Source organism: Vicia villosa, linkage group LG1 (genome assembly GCF_029867415.1).
Source record: "Vicia villosa cultivar HV-30 ecotype Madison, WI linkage group LG1, Vvil1.0, whole genome shotgun sequence".
Taxonomy (NCBI): Eukaryota; Viridiplantae; Streptophyta; class Magnoliopsida; order Fabales; family Fabaceae; genus Vicia; species Vicia villosa.
The window spans coordinates 70,801,068-70,823,214 of NC_081180.1; the positions used below are offsets into that span (position 1 = coordinate 70,801,068).

A 22,147-nucleotide genomic window follows, 5' to 3' on the forward strand; every position below is an offset into this window, starting at 1 on the left:
AAAATATACGATATGGACATATATACGAAACTTAAAACGAGAAACCATCGCAATGCGATTAATCTCAATCAATCCCCGGCAACGGCGCCATTTTGTTGTGGCAGTAAAGCGGCAAGCAATAAAAGTTTTGGAAATATTTATCCGAGAATTTATCGTGTCCACAGAGATTGGTGAGAAGAACTGCCGTTCGACTATCTCGTGTTCTAAGCTTCATGATTTGGGCGCGGAAAGGTAAATGCGGGAAAAGTAAATAAAAACAATAAACATTCTTAATAGTCTAAGAGAATTAGTTATGGAATTGCAATTCGTTCTACCCGTCTAATACTTAAATCGGACGATCTTATCGCAACACACTCACAATACGCATCAAAATCACCAAGCATCAATCGAGACGCCACGTCAGTGTCCATGTCTGAAACACCGACGGAAGCTCAACCGTACTATTCACATCACCGATCTCTCAACCGACACAAACAACACAGAGGCATTAAATTCGATACCCATTACGGTCGTTAGCCCTAAACCCATTTCTGAAACCTAGAAACTAACAGTTATCATTCCTAATCAAGATCTACGGTGTCCATTTCTGAGACAACACAAACCCGGAGCATTTAAGCAAAAAGATCAAGAACAACAACAATGATGATTTATAAAGCGAATGTATAAACGATCCCAAGATCGACAAATATACATACAATAAGAGTAGAAATATACATACAAACCCACCATTGAAATGAAACATAGGGAAGAAAGAAGATGAACCAGAAAAATCTCACTGTCACAATGAAATCGATACAAACCATGATCAATCCACATGATGTAGCATCCAACGGTGTTTCCTAAACCTCTAAACTACCAAAAATGGATCAGAGCCACTCCAAGGGGGAAATGGGTGATAAAAACCCTAGAAAATTATGTTCTAAACTATATATACAAAAACAGAAAATGCAGAGCGCGCGACGAGAGCTGGAGCGCGCGACGCGAGCTGTCACTTAAAAGATATTAAACCGCCCTAGCGCGCGACGCGGCAAACACTCTGCCTGGATTATTTCTTTTTCACCTTCAGCGCGCGACGCGACCTTCAGCGCGCGACGCGAGCTACACCAGAACAGCAACTTTTATTTCTTCAAAACGCGTTCGCAGCCGTGTCTTCGACAATTTATTCCTCGAGGCTCCGAAACGCCAAAAATACCTACAAAAAGACAACAAAACTATCAAACGGTATATATTTACATAAAAACGTATTAAAACACAAACGATACAAAATATACACAAAATGGGGAATTATTTGAACGGTATTAACAAAAAGCATCGATAAGTGCCACTATTTATATACACAAAATAACTACATTTTGGCACTTATCAATCCCTTGGGTCGGATGCAAAGAAGTAAATTGTTTTTTCCTGATTTCTTGGTGATGGTGTTAAATAAAGGAAAATTGGATTTTTCTTTCAATCATGGAGAAGCATTTATTCCTAGGACATCCATATGCCACATGTGAACATGGTTTATAATTCGGGTTGGGGGACCATGTGTGCACACGCCTAGCGCCATGCTTGATTTGAACTACTTTGTCATGGGTTTTCCCTTTTTTAGACCCAGTGAAATTCTCCAAGTCAACTGTCCCTCAAACACGAGACATGGAAGGGCGAAGTGATTAACTTAAGACAAGCAACAATTTTATTGGTGAGAGTTGTATTGCTTTGTTTTTTTAATTATTTTATTTTATCGAGTTTTATGTGCCTAAATAATTTATGAGAGTGTTTTATATATTTTATGGGGTTGTTGGAGGTTGGTAGAATTTATATGATTTATTATTACTTTTCGTTAATTAAAAACACCCATGTAATATTAGTAAATTTTGTTTTTAATCCCTGTAAAAGATTTCTTTTAAAAAAAACCTCGCAGGTTTCATATTCCCCTCAGATAAACTCCTAACTACCACATTTAAATAAAAATTTGATGTGTAACACATTGGGCTTTTGACCCATTTTCTCTCAGCTTGTTTTCAAGTTATTAATCCATATGTGGTTTTGCTTTTATATACACTTAAATTCTTTGCTTATAAAACAATGTGCGACTATATGTGATCATAGACACTCCAATTTCACGTGATCTTTGATAAGTTTCAGTTGCAAGCTCGCCTAAAGAAAATTCAGAGCAATGCTCAACATGTATGTATTCAATGAGAACACCATTTCCTTCACCCAATTGGGTTGTGTTGAAATGAAAATTATTTTCCTTGTTAACATCTTCCTCGTGTTTCAATGACTCACTGTGAGGATAAGCTACACTAAGTTTATCATCATGCATAGGAAGTGGATCACTACTAACATTCACCTCTTCCTTTTCTTGCAAAACCTTGAGTTCACTACTATTAGTGGACTATATTGCATCCGCTGATTCTACCCGCACCCCTTTGGTGATAATAAACGAGTTTACTTCTAGTGGAAGTTCATATTGAGGCTGCAAATAAGCAAAATCAGATCTCTTCATTTCATTTGGATTAAAAGCTCTATCACCAACAATGTTATTAGTTGACTCCACAATTCCAACCATGTCTCTTTCTGATTTTACCTCATTATTTCCTTTAAAATTAGTCTCCTTTTCACCACCTGTTAAACGAGAATCTGTTACATCTTCAGCAGCATAGATATTTTTTCTGGCGAAGTATCACATACTGCTACAGCTTTGTTGATACTTGAGTCAATTGACATACCAGAAAAACCATCACCATGCACAATACTCAATTCTCCCACCTTTGAATCTGCAACTAAGCTTATTAATGAATCCACAATAGAGCCTGATAATTGACCTTGTGACTCGACTGTATTTTCCACTTCAAAACTTTCATTTTATGGAATTTTATAATTCTTAATTTAGAACTCATTGCTTGAGTTAGCAATCAATGGAGTCACATCTGCAGCTGTGAAACAAATTATTAGACATGATAGCACCACAGATAAGAAACATATCTTAGAGTGGAAGATATTTCTAACATAAGAAATGTCAATTCAATATTGGTGAAATTAATTCGAGTGGAAAAATGTCAGTTGGTATGGAGATTGTGTTGCATGTTAAGGCTAAAAATGACGAGGGGGCTTCTCTTATGGATGTTATAATATGCACCATTCGTGCTCGTTCAAGTTCAAATTCTAGTGTTGGATACATATGTGAAGAGGAGCTTGAAGGGAAATTAATTGTTGCATGGGATGAAAAATGAAGAACATGAAGAAGTATACAAAGCAAAAATACAGTCCCGCATTATTTTTTAAGTAAAGAATTTAAGTGTGTATAAAGCAAAACCACATATAGATTAATGACTTAAAAACAAGTTGAGAGAAAATGGACCAAAAGCCCAATGTGTTACACATCAAATTTTTGTTTAAATAATTTATAAATTTAAAAACAAAATGAAAAATATTAATTAATATATATATTCTAATAATATATAATTAAAAAAGTAAAAAAGAAGATTTAAAAAAATCTACATGGATTAAAAAATAAAAAAATAAACCTAATACCACGTGGATTGTCACGTAGGCAGTGAGAGAGAATCTTTGTTGTAATGTGGCAGACAGGGGTTTATATGAGTGAATATGGAAATTGCGAGGGGGGTTTAAAAAAATATTTTAAAGGGGCTAAAATAAAACTCGTTAATATTACAGGACATTTTGTATATTTAACCCTAAAAATAATAAAGATTGAATAAAACATGAAATAATGAGAGATGAGGTGAAAATAGAATAATGAAGTACTTTATGTGGTAATGAGTAAGAGCACAAGAGTTGAGGGGGATGTAGAAATAATAAAAAGATTAAATTAGGTTTTTCATTTAAAAAGAAAAATAGGAGGAAAATAGGTTAGAAGTGTTGTATGTGAAATTTGGAAAAGGGAGTTGTAGAGACAAAAGGAGAACCTAGAGGAGAAGACATCCATTGCTGAAAAATTCAACCTTGAATGCTGAAAAATCCATGAAGGAGGAAATGTTCGTTATTGAGTGCTTACTTCATAAAGTGTAGTTAGGGATCTCCACCTTCTTCTTTGGTTTATATTATGTTTTCTCCATTGTTGAATTTGGTTTGTTTGGAGAAGGTTGATGTAAAATCTATCTTGTTTGTTGTAATATATGTGAAATTCGTGCATAAATCATATTGAAATTCGTGCATGATTTGAATGTATGAATCTAGATGTTGTTGTTCATGTTAATATGTTTTGGGTATGATGATCATGTTAATGAAATTGTGATAAATTAATGAATTAAGTGATTATTCTATGAGTGATTAATATAATAAACATAGTATAAAGGGTTAAATATGTTTGTGGTCCATCTAAATATATCAAATTTCACTTTTAAGTGGCTCAAAAAAATTTCTTTAAAGAATTATCCTCTTAAAAATCTTCATTCCCTTTTTTGCTCCCTCATGCAACTTAGTGACGGTTTTTACAACTAAGTGACAAACTTAGCCACAGTCTTAACGATGATTTCTACAACGCAACTGAATTAGCAATAGTTTTAGTAGGAGAGACCAAAAGTTTAGATGCATTTTTTAGGAGGACCATTACTCAAAGAGAACTTTTATAGGGACTACAACCAATTTTAAGTTATTTATAGGGACAAAATACATATAACCCTAGTATAAGTTATACATGTTGAATTCTTTGCAATTTGGGTGGTTTTAAGGTTGAAATCAGAGCTTTGATATGGCTTCAATGGTGAAATTCGCGTTTTCTGGTTTTGTTGTTTTGGGCTTTCTTGCTTAACGAGGATGAAGCCTCTCTTAGTAAGTATTCGCTTAACGAAGGAGGGCTTTGCCCGACAAGATATTTAGTGTGAGATTTTACGAGTGATAGTTGCGCTTAGCGAGAGCTTGCCAAACGAGCTACTGGTCGCTTAACGAGGATGACATTGGATAGTTGGTCGTTTCGAATCAATTTTTCGATAGTCTTATTTTGGCGAATGTGCAAGTACTGTTTGGTACCAATTAGCACTGTTCGAAGGGGAACCATTGGTGAGTGGACGAAATCAATAACGTATCTCTGATGTCCAAATTGATACCACAAGCATACGGAGTCGATGCATTGCATACATACCGACATTTGTGATTGAGTCATTATTGTATTTGGTGCATTGTTGTGGATATTATCATGTGACTCGTGATTGTTTGAATTATATTATCCTTTATTGTTTATGCATCGTTAACTATATTGAATGTTTTCTCACCCCTAGTTGTTTTTTGTTTGTGATGTTCTATACTATTTGGAGTACAAATAATCAGGTAGATCAGTAATTGTTGTTAGAACTGGAGGATGACGTTTAGGCCCCTTTGTTTTATTTATTGTTTTTCGTATTATTTAGTTTTGTTGAAGCTCTAATTTGTAATACTGGGACGAAAGACTTGTTACTGTTTTGTATTTTTCGAAGTTTGAGTTATTTAATTATATGAAATACTTTGTTTTATTAAGACAATTAAAGTATGACTAATCTTTGAATTCCACTACTATTTCTTATTATGATGTTGTTGAAGATGTATGTTGAACATGTGTAACACCTTAATGAAATACATTTTTTGCATGATTTTATAAATAAATAATTCGGGTGTTACATAGTTGGTATCAAAGTCTAGTTGGTTCATTCAACCTAGGTTTATGAACTGATTTATACTTTGGTGTGCGGCATGTGTGTGAACATTGTCACTGCTTGTTGTTGTTAATTGCTACTTGTTTTTGAATTTATGATTAGTTAACTTGTTTTTTGTTGGTTGTACAAAAAGAAATGGCTGAAGGTAGAAACGTTGAAGCGATTGATAATGCTCTGAGAGTAATGGATCGGATGATGGTACAAGCGAATACGACTTTGCAAACGAATCAGAATAATAACTAGAATGGTTGAGTTGATGAGTTTCGTGGGTTGGGAAAGTTTCAGATGAATAACTCGCCTACATTCAAAAGAAGGTATGATCTTGAGGGTGCTCAGAGTTTGCTTCAGGAGATTGAGAAGATCTTATGGGTTATGGTTTGCAATGATGAGCATATAGTGTTGTTCAAGATACATATGTTATCGGAGGAGGTGAGTATTGGTGGGATAATGCTTACCAGAGGATGGAACCTGCGGGTACTGAGATCACTTGAGAGAACTTCAAGAAAGAGTTTATGGAGAAGTATTTTTTGATTGATGTTCGCAGTAAGAAAGAGATTGAGTTCCTTGAGCTGAAGCAAGGGAACATGATTATAGCTGATTATACGGGTAAGATCGAGGAGTTGTCCAAGTTTTGCCCTCACTATAATAGGGTAGGAGCTAAAGGTTCTAAGTGCATAAAGTTCAAGGGTGAGTTGCATCCTGAGATCAAACATTTCATTAGTTATCAGAAGATTTGTCAATTCTCTATGCTAATCAACAAATGCATGTTCTACAATAAGGATAGTTAGGCCAAATCTTCTCACTACAAGAGTGTTAGTGAGAATAAGAGCGAGAATCAGAACCGCAATAAACCCTATAGGGCTCTAGCAAGTAAGGGAAAACAAAAGTTTCAACAAAAGGCTACATGTATGAAAGAAACAAGTGGGGGAGACACTCCTGTTGCTTTGAGATGTTTCAAATGCAGAGGGATGAGTCGTCGTGCTAATGAGTGTAAGAGCACGCGTTAGAAGTGCTTCAAGTGTGAGCAGCAAGGACACCACATTGTCAAGTGTAAGAGTAATATTCTTACTTGTTACAACTGTGGAGAAGCATGGCATATCAGTACCCAATTCCAGAAGCCGAAGAAAACTTAATCAAGTGGAAAGGTCTTTGCTTTGAGTTGTGCCAATGTCTCGAGGTTAGATAATTTGATTAGAGGTACATGTATCATCAATGGTGTTTCTCTAATTGCTATTATTGATACTGGTGCGACGCATTTGTTTATATCTTTTGACTGTCTTAAATATTTTTAGTCTGATGATCCATCAATTAGGAGATCTATATTAGTGAGGGGATAAGGATCTTTAGAGCATGTTGCATTGAGATCGGCGAAGTCGACGCACATGCGTCATTTGTTCGATGCCTTCCTTACCAAAACCATATTAGTTAGCCATGAAGGGTATTTGATCTCCGTTATAAAATCGATTCTTGTTAGCTTCTAGACTATTTTGCTAATGGCGACTCTCTTCTCTTTTCCAACCTTGCATTTTCTCTTGGATATCGGCTTGATTGAGGGGTCTATGGCGGGTTGATAACACACCATTCTAGTTTCAATGCCAGACATATCTGAAGGAGTTCAAGCAAACATGTCGACGTTATTTCAAAGCAAGATGATCAAGTCTTCTTATTCTTGTGATCTGGACAACGATGTGCCAACCTTGGTGACCTGGTATGGAAGGGGCTCAATTTAGATCTCTTTCAGATCTTCGGTTGGGGTGAGTCTTTCACTTTCTTCTCCCAAACTTTTGTCCCAACTTGCCGCATTAAAGTCATTCATTCTAGTGTGAGGGATTACAACCAAGGTTAAGGGTTCCCTTGTTGCTGCCAAGCTATTTAGGTAAAGTTCTTAGGAGACTACCTAATCTCTCTTAAAGATACCCACACTCCCATTAGGCAATGGATATTTTCGGCCTAGGTGGCATGTGGACATGACCTTCGCCAACATATTTATGGCGGGTCTTACCATGATGATGTTATAAGGGGGCATGACGCCTACTATAATATACTTTACTTCTGTTGGGATTATAAAATAAATTAGAATTTGTTTAGGAGATTAATAACTAATTAAATTCCTAGTGAGTCACATTCGTGTACTAGGAACTACATTAGAAACTATAAACTACATTAATGTATTTGTAACTCTCACATTATATTTAATTTTTTGTATGTACATAAGCAAACCAGCTTAATGAAATTTCACTTGAGCATTCCATAACAATTATGTATTTTGACATGGTATTTAGAGCCTCTCAAGGTTCACTATTGTCTCTGGTCTTGCAGTACTCCACAATTAAAAAAAATCACTTTCATTTAGAAAATGGGTCTTTCACACTTAGACTTTTTCATTTGTTGTATTGTTTATGGTTCTAGGATTTACTTTTCTGGTTATTTGGTCCTTTATTTTTTGTTATTTTTTACACCTCATTCCCAAGTATTGAGATGACCCCTAACTCTTTAAAAAATGATGGATTTGCTTTCTCATTTTCTGGAACACCACCAACCACTTCAAAAAAATGAATGGAAAAGCTATTTAGTTTTTTCTGTATGGTGGTTTTCTCCATGTGTTAGAGATTTTTTTCGGTGTTATCTTGGTGCCCCGATATTTATAGCCCCTGAAGGTTGTTAATCAAGCAAATACAATCTCCCTAAAATATTAGAACCTTTAACGAGGTGGATGGTTAATACCCAAAAATCCAAGGGAATTGTTGAACCCGCCGACTTCCATGGTATTGACGATTGACCCAAGACACACACATCGTGGACGTTGAGTGGGAGATTGGACGACTGATCAAGATAAGGGCGATAAACTCTATGAAGGCCGCTCGAACTAATGTATGTGTAACTCTAGAAGGACAATACTCATGCCTCCTGCTCTGGCCTCAGGGTCTTCCTTAATTATTTCATTAAGACTATGTTTGGATACAATAAAATGGACGAAGCAGAATGAAGCGGAACAGAGGAAAATGAAGCAGAGAGAACACAAAGTGGAATAAAAATGTCATTCTATTGTTTGGGTATTTCACAACGGAATAGACAAATTTCTCATTTCATCCAAATCGAAGAGTACTAAAAGTGATGGAAACTGGTTGAATGTGATGAAATACATTTCATCAAGTTCTCATTTCCATCCATTTTCAATTAATCTAAAGATAATATAATTTTATACTATTATATTCCATTGATCCAAATGTATCCTAAATGGTAAAATGAAAAAATTGGTCTATTCTATCACAAAATACAATAAAATGATATTTTTATTTTACTCCGCTCCATTCTATTTTGTTCCGCTCAGCTCCATATCGTTTGGATTATTTTGCAATATCCAAACATGGCCTAAAGTTGGAATTAAGGCAAACCTAATAATTAAATTCCCTGTTTACTCCCCCATTCTGAGTTTTCTGAGTCACCAGCGTTCAACTATTCCAGCTGCTCGTGCCGTCACCATTCTTCCAGTCCGCCGCTGCGCCGCCGCGCCGCCGCGCCGCTTACGGTGAATGCCAACAAGTCACTCTGCTTCGCCTTCAAATTCACTGGACTAACATCTTTCCTCCCAATTTCAAGGTTCGTGTAAAATAATCACAATCCAAGAGTGCAGAGTAGAGAAAGTTCATACACACAGTTTTATTTCCAATTAAGAAAACTCGTTTCAACTCACCGAAGTGCCTCAAATTGTACTGAGACTAAACCGCCACAATGCTTCACAACAAGTCTTTCGTTAAGAAAACCAAAGGTGGCAAAGTCATGAAGGTGCTTTCTTCTTCCTCTCCAAACCCTAACCTGAGCCCTAACCCCTTTCTATTCAACTTGCTTTACACTTTTCTAGTAATTATGTGTTTTTTAAATATTTTTTTTTTATGTATGGTTGCAGCAAGTGAGGGAACACTACTTGCGGGATGATATATATTGTGGTTCTCCGTCTTGCACTGTCTGCGATTCTTCTGGTGCTCGACTTAGTGATTCTGCTTCCACAATTCTTGTTGTTGACACCAATGTTGTTCTTAATCAGGTTTGCTTTATTGTTGTTGATTTGGATTGTTTGTTGTTGCACTGCAAAAGTAGAGTTTTTTATGGTGAATTGAAATTTGTGTTTTTGTGATAGATTGATTTGCTGGAAAATTCGGCCATTGATGATGTTGTTGTACTGTCCATTGTGCTGGAAGAGGTTAAGAACAAGAATATGTCTGTTTATAACCGGTTAAGAGCTATCTGTAGCAATTCAAATAGGAAATTCTTTGTTTTTTCCAATGAGTATCACAGGTAGTTTCTTTTAGATTCTATTTTACATTGTGATTTACTACTTTGTTGCTATGAAACAATTATATTATTATGATTATGATGATAATAACAACATACAAGGAAAGTAAGAAATTGTAAGAGAAGAAGAAACTAAGAATGAGACAAAGGCTGCTCAGTCTCTTTGTTGTATGTTGAAAAATAACTATCCAGTGCAACTTAGGTTAGGGGGCAGTGTAACGACCTTTGACTTCTGCTCCTATGAGAAGCATCAAAATACCGCAGGACTATAGATATTTTCTTTGTTTTATTTTTCAATTCGAAGCCCTTTTTAAATATGTATAGTGGTATGCGTCAATGTTGTTAATATCGACGCAATGGCAGTTTTTTTTGTTTACAATTGCCATGGCCAATTTGTAAAGGATGTCAATGCCATGGCATTTTACGGTGTGGGTAGGATTTCTTCCCTAGTCCGCCATTCGCAATTGATAGCTCTGCAATGTGTCAGGGGGTGTTGTTATTGGGCAACTTACATTTTTCCATATACCTAGTCTTGGGTGTGGGTGGTGTCATTGAGGATTTAGGCTAATTTGACAATATCTCTAGTCAATGCGGGTTCTCACCACACAGCACACACATAGGAATGTACTTTTGGAGCATGAACGAATGCTTGTGGCACAATAACAATGGATGACCCAATAACAAATCTTGTATAGGCTTCACAGGCTAACCCAAGGGGGGAGGACTGTCAAACTTTATGGGACTATTTTTCTATATCTCTAGAAGATGTGGGATCTTAACATGGCTAAGTTTTATTAATTACTGTTGTCCAAGTGAAAGACATCATTTCACCAGAGATCTTGTGAAGAGGGTAGCTTCAGGGCTTTGTTCCTTTTGTTGGGTCGGCCGTTGTTTACTCATGTAAACGTGTCATTGCTATGCTGCTACTATTATATTTTGCTTATGTATGATAGCACGCACTACCGCTACCTGTATCTGTTTTGATATTTTGTGTCTCTATTGGCAGGGATACATATGTTAAGGAAATGAGTGGGGAAACTAAAAATGACAGGAATGATAGAGGTTTGTTATTCTTATCAGCTTTGGATTTATTATTTATTAATTATAAGCTTCCTAGTTAACTTGGATAGCAGAGTTATCAAATTCCGGCGCCATGGCCGCTGTGGCTGATATACATGGTTGTTTTTGCGAGTTTTTCCGCAATAATCCGTAATAACGGCTTCGCAAAGCGTCCGGTATGGCGGGATTTTGGCTCTCCGCTATGGACCGCCATTGACAACACTGTTGGATAGTTTTGTTTTTGAATTGCCGATATAATCCTTATGTAAGATGTAATTCTAAAGAGTGGTAATGCAGCTATTCGAGTGGCTGCACAGTGGTATCAGAAGCATCTAGGTGGTGCAGTAAAGGTTTTGCTTGTAACTAATGATAAAGAGAATAAAAGGAAAGCTAGTGAAGAGGGCATTTGTGCAGAAACAGGTGATTGAGTTATATTTTTTTGGTGATTGTATTGTATGTTGAATAGATAGCAAACCGATGTACTTCAGCCGTGTATATGAAGAATTTAGAAACTAACAAACATTTTTTGTTGAAATGATTCACCTCAGAGCTTGTTAATCAATCTGTCTTTTGTTTCAGTTGAGTCATATGTCAAGTCTTTGGACCGACCTGATTTACTTGATCTGCTTGTGCGGCCTTCATCTGAAGATGCAGAGATGGAAGATGTTGAAGATCACAGACCATCCAAAAGGAAAGTAATTTATTCAGAGGTATTATTTTTACTCTATCTAGTAATCTGTGCCTGAAGATTTGGTTAAAATTAGCATGCGGAGCATTTACATTCTGTGAATTTTCAGCATAAGCCAATGTCAGAAATCACATCTGGTTTGCATCGTGGAATATATCATCAAGGGAAACTCCGTGTAAACCGTTACAATCCATTTGAAGCATATGTTGGGAGTGAGAGCATTGGTGATGAAATAATTATATATGGGCGCTCTAACATGAACCGAGCTTTTGATGGTGATATTGTGGCAGTTGAACTTCTGCCTGAGGATCAATGGCAAGGGGAGAAGTCTCTATCTATAGTTGGCGAAGGTATGTTAACTAAGATGCCTTTACTCTGTCAAAAGGAAGAATCGCAACTTGTTAACATTCATTGTTTCTTAAGTTATCTCAAAAGCTAATTAACCAATTTCACTTGGAAAACAAAGCTACATAGGCACAGGTCATCAAAATGTAGGGATTTTAATTTTATTCTCAAATTCGGACCATAAATTTCATTATTAAATGAAAAATGCTTTACAAGAGCGCAAGATAGAAATATTTATTGGAAATTATAACTTCCACAATTGTTCATCCATTGAATACTATAATCAGCGATGAAAACTTTCAATGTATTCCTTAACCAATGCTAATAGGAAAACATTTGTTTGAAATTTTTTGTCCTCAATTTCTTGATTCAGTTCATGAATTTTTAGCCACGTGGACATTAAATTTGCTCTTATAGTTGTATATTTTCTTGTATTAGTATTATTTTGGACGAATAGGCTCTATCTCGGGAAAGAAGAAGTACAAGGGAAAGAGAGGCTCTATCTTTGTATTCACATATTTAAATTATTCATAGATGAATAAACCTCAATAACTAAGTATTCACGTTTGCCTTAATTTCAGCTGGATAAGCAAAGAAATATGCTGCTTTTTTTAATTCTCTCTATACATTGCATTTAACATGAGCATGCTTCTTCTTGAGGTTGAAATAGTTCAGTCTTATTTTTGTTTTAGTATGTCCTTTCAAGTGTGAGCATTTTTTTCTATTTAAACTTCCCATCATGTAACATTGTTTGCTTGCAGAAGAAGAGGATGAGGATGAAGATGTTCATCTAGCCCCAAATAGTGCTGATGATGCACCCAGAACTACTACTCAGCAAGGTTCTACCGGAGTAACAAATGCTGGATCCAGTCGTCCCTCTGGTCGCATTGTTGGTATTATAAAGAGAAACTGGCACTCGTAAGTATCTTTTTAATTACTTGAAGCATTTTTGTGTGACTTAACAAATTGCACTCAATTGATTTGGAAACTGATATTACTTTTTTTTATCTGTAGAAACTATTGTCACTTTTATATTCAGTAATCAAGTGATTTCTGCTACTGTCATTGTTGTGTATCATTCTATTTTCGACTAAGGCCTACCTTGGTTGTTGTGCATTTTCAGTATTTGGTTTCGACTGCGAATACAATTTTGTATAAAAAGATATAAAATATTAGATGCATATATCATCTTGTTCTCTAATAAATTTGTAACAGCTTCCATACTTCAATTGTTTTTATTGTCAATCTGTTCTTGACATGATTGATGTAATATTTGTCTTTTCAGGTATTGTGGATCTTTGGAGCCAATGCCTATGCCTGGAGGAAGTCGCGGTGTTGCCTATGCATTGTTTGTCTCTAAAGATCGTAGATTTCCCAAGATTCGTATCCAAACCCGCCAACTTGAGAACCTTTTGGACAAGAGGATTATGGTATCAGTTGATTCTTGGGATCGTCAATCTCGATATCCATCTGGCCATTATGTGCGGACTATAGGAGAGATAGGTGATAGAGATACTGAAAGTGAGGTATGGAATTGGAAGATACTAATTATCTGGCACTTTTATGCTTGAATACTGCAATGTTCTTTATAAAGATGATGCATATAATCATATCTAAGTGATTTCTTTTTCCTTCTTAACCTCAACCTTATTGTATTCTTCTGGCTTTATAACAAACAACATGATTTTAATTGTAAGCTATGAAAACTAATGTAATCATCAGTCACTTGGGCAAACCATTACAAACCTTTACCCGGCTACACCGAATTGATAATCCGCACAAAATGTATGCAATGAAGCTGGGAAATAAAAATCCCTCATTCAGACAAGGAAGCACATATAATTTTAAGTGTTTTCCTTACTTTTGTAGGATGTTACTGATACTGTGCCTGCTGACCATAGGACATCATTAGATACTTTACTACTATCCTGCACTTATCCTATAATATTATTTTGTTTTGATTTTTTATGTGTGATTGGTAGCATACTACGGATCCCATACTACCCCCCATAAATTGAAAATCCATAATACCTATTGCTACAGGAATACCATTTAGTTGACCTGTGCATGTTTGAACCGCCTCCTGTCATCCTGTCCTTTCTTGATAAGAATACATGTGTATGACTAAAAACTTGCACTTTATTATGGAATGGCCACTTTATTTGTTTATGATGTGTTGTGATGGTATTTTTTGTGTTCCGGATGTTGTTTTTGTTATTTTTATCATCTCTATGTGCCTAAATTCTTAATGTTCTTGCATGTCATATTGGTCTATCTTGTCAATGTTATATTGTGATACCTAATATTGCATCCATGTTTCTTATATGCATTAATAAATTTTCTTGTTTTGCATTTGATGCATGTCTTCACAACTATTTATGTTTTTCAACCAACTATACAACATTAATTTTATAACATATAACATATTTTTCCTTATTAATATAGGTGGTTTTGATAGAAAACGATATAAACTCAAGGCCATTCTCTGCACAAGTGCTAGCGTGTTTGCCACCATTGCCATGGTCAGTCTCTTCGGAAGATTTGTCCATTCCATTTAGGCAGGATTTGCGTCATTTGCGTGTCTTCAGTGTGGACCCTCCAGGTTTGAATCATTTTCTTATTTTTTCATTTCTATTCTTCTGCTGATGGTGAAATAGTACTGTATAGTATGCAAATGTAATTCTAATATTGAAAATGAAATATTTCATGCTTCAACGATGGTATAAGTACTTTTATGGCTTCTGGATGCAGGCTGCAAGGATATTGATGATGCACTCCACTGCTATGCTCTTCCAAATGGAAACTTTGAAGTTGGAGTTCGTATCCTTAGTCTAAGGACATCTATGTTAATGATGATGCATGCATCAATAAGCTTTATATATTCGCCATTTAAAACAAAATCGCTAAACTATATATTTAAAGTAGCATATATAGATGGGTCTTTGGTGCATTTATAGATGGATCTTCGGTGCATTAGAAATAGATGGGTATTAGCCATTTAAAATAAAATCAATAAACTATATATTTAAACTTTTTCAAAGAATAATTTATTTATTTGGAATACTTAAAGAGTGCCCTTAGGGCACTCATTAGCCTTTCCCTATTACTACTATTGGATGGATGTTACAATTTCATTTCATCACTTGTGTGCATGTGGATGCTATTTTAGCTTGGCATAAATGTTGATGCAATTGCTTAAAATTTTAATTAGCATATCTGAATGGTATGTTTTTAGTGTCCTTTCAAAAAATGATCAATCTAAATGCTTTTTTCTTACATGCTTGAATTGTTTACTGGTGTATGAAGTATGCTGCTGCTTTTCTGGATCAAATGTTATATTTGGATGTTATTTATTAGGGTTTCTTTTCTAAATAGAGTCTGCCAGTCTTGGTTGAAGTACAAAGTTATCAAATCATGCGCTTCAGCGCATGCATGTCTGAATGATAAATAATACGATAATACCCATCCTTTATGGGGGTGGGTTACTTGACCCTCTTCAACAGTCAGGCTTCAGTAGTTTTTCGGTCCTTTTTTGTTTGTCTCCTTTATCTTCCCATTTTATGCTATTTCATCTCTCTTATGCAGTTTTTCTTTAATGAGTTTCTATCAGACATTGCAGATGTTACAAATTTTGTGTTTCCTGGCACTCCACTCGATGACGAGGCTTCTCAAAGGGGCACATCTGTCTATCTTGTTGAGCGGAGAATAGATATGCTTCCGAAACCTTTAACAGAGGGTATTATCATTTAACCTCTTGACAAAATGTTTGTTGCATGCTTAAAAAAAAGTGTGGTTATATCTATTATCTGCTTTATTGATAAACTTTCACCTGGCAGATGTATGTTCTCTTCGTTCTGACGTGGAAAGGCTAGCATTCTCTGTCATATGGGTATGTGCAATGTCATATTCTGGAAATTATGAAACTTAGTGAAATTTATATATTTTGTATATGCATGTGGATTACTATTGGATAGGAATTATTATTTAGTTAAAACCTTCAAAATATGCTTCACTGAATCACAAATTGCCGTAAGCTTTCAATTGTAAAGTTTGCATTAACTAGTTCTGTGTGTATATCATATGCATTCACCGGTGAGAATGCCAACTAAAGTAGTATAACAGCTCTAGCTTCAAACAGAATATGTTGCTTTGAGCAAAAAGCTAGTGCCACAAAGTGTAGATAAGTTCTCGGTCAAGTTGGTCATATGGTTTAGATAAGCTAGTACCATAACATAGCAGCCATTCCACAGCGCGCTATTATGCTGTCACAGCCTTGGGGTGGGAAGCTATCCGGGTTTGTAAACTATAGTTTAAAACCAACATTTTGGTTATCCACTATGTTATTTCTGTAAAAAACATTTGTACCCAATTATTGAAGGTGACGGCTACACTTCATGTTAATTTTCATCTTCCAAATTTTTGTGGTTGCAAAAGTCTATACAGCATGTATATGTTATATCAAGTTGGTTCCTGTTCATTTTTTGTGGACTGATTAGTAGTAATAATACTGCCATGGTTCCCAGGTACCTTCCGCAGGCTACTGGGGTCTCTTCTATGTGTGTTGATTATTTGTTATTTTTTGAAAGTTCACCATATCTCCTCCGTGTGTTCAATAATATGACTGAGCAAAATGTTTATATTTTATGGCAGAGTTTATATTTTCCAAAATGATATCAACTTCAGCATTTTGTATTTGGGTAACACACTCACAGATTTGCACTTGCATTATTTATGTATGTTCAGGAAATGACACCTGAAGCAGACATTATTTCCACCAGATACACAAAAAGTGTCATAAAATCTACGGCAGCATTATCTTATGTTGAAGCACAAGCGAGGATGGATGATAGGTATGCTTTTATTTCTCCTTAGATCCTTTGTGATGATGTGGATAAAGTTTTCTTTAATTTAGTATTATTAACTCTAATACTGAAGGAAAAAAAAGTAAACACTAAAGATATGATTCTATTCTGTAATTGTGTTATACTTGCACCATAACTGCTTAAAAAATTTCTGCACCGGCTTTAGTGATTTTCGCAAAAATAAACAGGACTAGTTAAAGGAAATGTATTCTGACTTTTATTTATAAAAAAAGCCTGTGCCGCATCTGCTGAATGACTGGGTTCATGCTCATGCTAATTTTTGTAAATAATAGATCAAGTTAGTTTTGTTATTTGTTTGTTTTATTTTATCTTTAACTTAGTTTTTATCTTATTATAAGGGCCTGTTAAGTAAAGCCCGTTAGTTCTAGATTCTTTCTCTATTTGAACAAACTACATATTAAATTGTAACTTAACTTTCCAATATATTATATAATATTTTTCTAGACTAATAATTCATTGTTGATTTATGCTTTTTCAATCAATTTATTTGCTAAAATGAAATGACCGTTTCTTATTTTGTCCATGGGGGTAGTCATCCTGTCGATGATGATTAGTTGTATCTTCTAGTTTGTTACTTTGTTATGCAATTTTATTTCCATATATAATTTGGTTACTGTATCTTGCTTTTCTTTGCAGCCGATTGATGGATCCAGTAACTACCGATTTGAGAAATATGAATAGTTTAGCCAAGGTATGGATTTATGGATACGGAATTATAGTTTTACGTCGCCAAATTGTAAGTAAGGCTGAAACTATATTTGTTTGCAATCTGTCAGAAAATGAGATTAAGGCGTATTGAGAGAGGAGCTTTGACTCTTGCATCTGCAGAAGTCAAATTTCAAATTGACACCGAGACTCATGATCCCCTTGATATTGGTATAATCTTTTCACCTCTTATTTTCACTAGTATTTCTAATTTAGGCCTTGCAATATGGGAAGTTGTTTGTTATAATGTTATTCTTATTGAATAAGAAATTCTTCTGGACTGTGGAAGTATGTGATTGTCCGTCTCATTTTAGATGTCCCATTTGAGCTTTGCATACTGAAGATAATTATTAGTTGTGTTGATTTCAATGATAAAAGAGATTTCATTTATTAAAATACTCTTATTAATTGTAGTTTGTGGAGTAGTTAGGTGAATAGAAATACAGTAAATAAGGGTATATTAGTGGGAAAAATTAATAAATGATGCATTTGTATACTAAAGGGACAAATGATTTGAGACATGAAAATATTGCAAAAGGGACACTTATCGTGTGAGACGTAGGTAGTACAAGTTTGCTGGCATCATTTAAACCTTAATAATCTATCTATGAATATGCCCGCCTTTTGGACTAGACTGTATAGGGTCTGTGTTCTGTCTAACAGTTACTTGTCTCATTTCATTATTGAAATTTAATTTTCCTTTTCATCTAATCCGTACCATTTCAACAAGTGTTCTGTCTAACAATTATTTGCATCATATCTTCATTGAAATATGTTTTTCATTTTTCTTCACCTTCTGATCCCTAAAACTTCAACTGTAAGTTATTCACTTTTGCTTTAAGATGTTTAGTAAAATTGAGTATTTTGTAGGAGAGCAAATTTAGCTCCTCCTTAAAAGGAATGGTAAAGATACAGGTTTTTTCTGCTTTCTGTTTTTGAGAATTTGGTTTTACTGTTTAATTTATTTACAGGCATGTACCAAATCCGGGAAGCCAATCAGATGGTGGAGGAGTTTATGCTTGCTGCTAATGTTTCTGTTGCACAACAAATTCTTAAAAGCTTTCCTTTGTGTTCGCTATTAAGGTTTCATTTTTTGATCTCACCTTTTAATATTTTGATTTGATAGTGTCTTCTAGGGAGAGGCTGTCTTTAGCTTATAATGTCTTCTAGTGGGGCTTACATTTTACTTAAACCATACTATTTCCTCTTCCCTAATTCCTATTACTTTGTTTTTTTTTTGGTCATTCCATGTCAAGCCCAATAATTTATTTAGGTAAATTAAAGAATTCGAATAAAACTGATTATGCATTCAAGTTAATTAATTTTTTATTGTATGGGCTAGTGCACATACTTCTTTCAGTAAATGATGTTTGGTTAATGGTTGGTGAAAATAGAATGAATCTCAACGAAGCATAACATGCGTTGCATTCAAAAGACGTCAAAAAATTGACACTAGCATTATATTGAAAATTCAGCAAATGATACTGACAGAAACAGAATAAAAGTACTCTCAGTTATGCGGCCTTCGCATGGAACAGAGTTATAACACAAGTGATTAGTCTAGAATGAAGTAGAATCTTCTGATCTATGGAGTAAGCAAGAAGCAAGATACTGATAGAAACAGAAAAGTACCATCCATAACTCCTAAGGTCGAGAAGTTTGACATCATATGTTTAGTTTAAAACAGTTGGTAACTGTATGGTGGATTTAATATAGTAATAGATAAACAAATGAAGCAGAAAATGGGTTACATATAGAGAATTCAAGATAGTATGCGCTCTCACCCTTTAACAGATACCATTACCAACATAAAATGCCTGAAGAGATATTTATAACTCTTACAGTATACTGTAATGAAAATGCTAATGAAAGTATATTAAGTTTTTTTTAATTATAATCATAATTAAATTTAATTCTAGAACTAAGATAGGAATATCATCCTAAAATAAACTGAAATCCCGAAAGCATCAGGTCTAAATATTAATTATCTATGTTTTTGTTTGAGTACTGCATCTACTAAATGAAACGTTACTCTGTGAATCATCTCCTTTCCAAGCACCCCATACCATTGATTAGAGGCGTTAAATATTTGTACATGATAGAAACTAATAAAATATTTGCATGTGACAAGATTGTGTGTACTTGCTGTTCTAGTAATAGTAATGGGATTGTGATTCTTGTGTAGGCGACATCCGACTCCAACTAAAGAGATGCTTGAACCCTTGCTACGTGTTTCTGCTGCAATTGGCCTGAACTTGGATGTCTCATCATCTAAAGCATTAGCTGATTCTCTTGACCTTGCCGTGGTATATATTTTATTTATATTTTGCGTTTTCACATCATTTTTGTTTTCTATTAACAGTATATCATATATGGTTCTTGTATAATTATTTTCTGTAAAAATGCTATGATTTGGCCTCCGAATCTTTGATGATATACTTTTTATGGCGCACACATTGCTAGCTCAAGTATTTATTTTTTGATGATATTATATGGTCTCAAATATTTCTCTCTCTCATGCGGAGCACCTTTTCAGGGTGGTGATCCATACTTCAACAAGTTGATCCGTATTCTTGCCACTAGATGCATGAGTCAGGTAATTTGAAAGTAAATGAGAACCCTTGAAATTTTTATGAATTTGAAAGAAATTGTATTGAGAAGTAATCTATATGGAACTCGGGACACGTCTATTTGTTTTTCACATTTACAAGGGAAAATTGATTTTTTTGTCTTGTTTCATAGGCAGTTTATTTCTGTAGTGGAGATCTCAGCCCACCAGAATATCATCATTATGGGCTTGCAACTCCTTTATATACCCATTTCACATCACCTATAAGAAGATATGCAGGTAGGTATATGTTCATTATGATAATATGTGTTAGCTTGATCAAATGTGCACAGTAACACAGATGAAATGTGTGTTTTTCTGCAGATGTCATTGTACACAGGCTACTTGCTGCTTCTATAGGAATATCCAAGTTGCCATCTGTATTTCAAGACAGGCTGCAACTCACCAGTATTGCAGACAGTAAGTAATTTCTTTCATGATCTAATAATACTTAATCATTTATGTTTTTATCCAGCTTTAGTGGAAGTTTTCTCTAGGACAAAACTATATTTGTCAACACAACTCAAATCAAATAGTAAAATTTTCTTCACCGGTCTTGTTCTTTTGGTGTGACATTTTAAATCTTATTAATGATGTTTTATTTGTATCTGGTGTAGATTTAAATTATAGGCACAGGAATGCTCAGATGGCAGGGCGGGCCTCTGTAGAGCTGCATACTCTCATTTATTTCCGGAAGAGGTACATGGCAGCTTCTCCACTGTGTTACTACTATGGTTATCTTTTTGCACTTTGCAGCTTATTATGGAGTTTGTTTGTTTTTTGTTCATGCAGGCCAACAGATACGGAGGCTAGGATAGTAAAGATAAGATCTAATGGATTTTTTGTGTTTGTTCCCAAGTAAAGTATCTTTCCCCTCATTTCTATATTTTAATTTTTCTTTGTTATACCATGAAATGGCAATGATAAAAATAACATAAGAGAATGTTTTGCTTTATTTCAGTAGGTGTTGTAAGGACTGAAGCACCTATTATGCTTTCAGTGAGTTTTTCATTTAAGGTTTGTATGCTATTTTTCTCTTCACAGATACGGTATCGAAGGACCTGTATATTTGACAACAAGAGCTGAAAAGGGTAGTGGAGAATGGTATGTAGATGAACAAGAGCAAAAGATTAAAAAGATGGATGGAAGCCTTTCATACAGCATTTTGCAGACAGTACAAATTCACATGGAGGTTGTGGAGCCCCAGCCTAACCGGCCAAAACTTCAGCTTACTCTCATCTAGAGATATGAGCATTGAACAAGAAGCATGCTGTGAAATGTACTTCGTATTTATATTGCTATCCACGTTTCAGAACTTACAGATGTCTGATATTGAAATTGACTTGTATGAATGTGTTGTCGGAAGGGAAAGAAAACATAAGTTCTGTTGTAGCTTGGAGAAACAACATGATAAATGGTTGATGACAAGTCTTACCTATAGGAAATGATTAAAGTGAATTCAAATTCTACATTTTTTATCTCTTTTTCTTCGTAGTTTTTCATAAAGCACACAGTTGCTTTATTATGTTATTCGGATTCATCAGATGAGTCTATGTTGTCTTTCCATTGAGTGTGATCTCTTTTATTTTCATCTTTATGGATAACTTTATTTACGGTAGATTTTTTAAGTTCCTTGAGATATTTTAGTTCATGCAAAATTTCCTGTAATTTATTAAGTATACTAGTCAAATCTCTAGATGAAGAATTCTTATTGTTTGAAATTGTAGTTACTTTAGATTGCCAACAAAAATTTATAAATCTAAGAATTTGTCAAATTAATTTTGAAAATTTCTCTAAGAGTTTTGAGAAAGTATATTTTATGGATAAACCAGTTTTGAATGTCCTTTAGATGTTTTAGTTAACACAGTCTAGATCAAATGTGTTTATTCTAATCATTTTGATCCCAATGTTATCTTTATAGATC

At 34.8% G+C, this 22,147-nt stretch overlaps 1 protein-coding gene across 1 annotated transcript; it reads left to right on the forward strand.

The window, feature by feature from the left end:
• The first annotated feature begins 9,035 nt into the window (after positions 1-9,035).
• Positions 9,036-21,701, forward strand: LOC131641350 (exosome complex exonuclease RRP44 homolog A-like). Its single transcript, XM_058911657.1, has 24 exons — positions 9,036-9,428; positions 9,550-9,687; positions 9,781-9,938; positions 10,942-10,997; positions 11,292-11,414; positions 11,574-11,704; positions 11,792-12,032; positions 12,789-12,945; positions 13,313-13,553; positions 14,473-14,629; positions 14,779-14,847; positions 15,638-15,763; positions 15,864-15,916; positions 16,771-16,877; positions 17,547-17,601; positions 17,687-17,786; positions 18,587-18,698; positions 19,801-19,921; positions 20,152-20,211; positions 20,358-20,463; positions 20,548-20,643; positions 20,841-20,922; positions 21,016-21,081; positions 21,268-21,701. The coding sequence occupies exons 1-24, from the start codon at positions 9,375-9,377 to the stop codon at positions 21,464-21,466; spliced, it is 2,808 nt and encodes a 935-aa protein (XP_058767640.1). The 5' UTR covers positions 9,036-9,374; the 3' UTR covers positions 21,467-21,701.
• Positions 21,702-22,147: the final 446 nt, after the last annotated feature.

Excerpts from the sequence above, each read along its gene's own strand:
- LOC131641350 (XM_058911657.1), top strand. The coding sequence starts at position 9,375 with ATGCTTCACAACAAGTCTTTCGTTAAGAAAACCAAAGGTGGCAAAGTC. Across the intron at positions 20,212-20,357 it reads CCACTAGATGCATGAGTCAG|GCAGTTTATTTCTGTAGTGG; the intron begins GTAATTTGAAAG and ends CTTGTTTCATAG. Across the intron at positions 21,082-21,267 it reads TTTTTTGTGTTTGTTCCCAA|ATACGGTATCGAAGGACCTG; the intron begins GTAAAGTATCTT and ends TTCTCTTCACAG.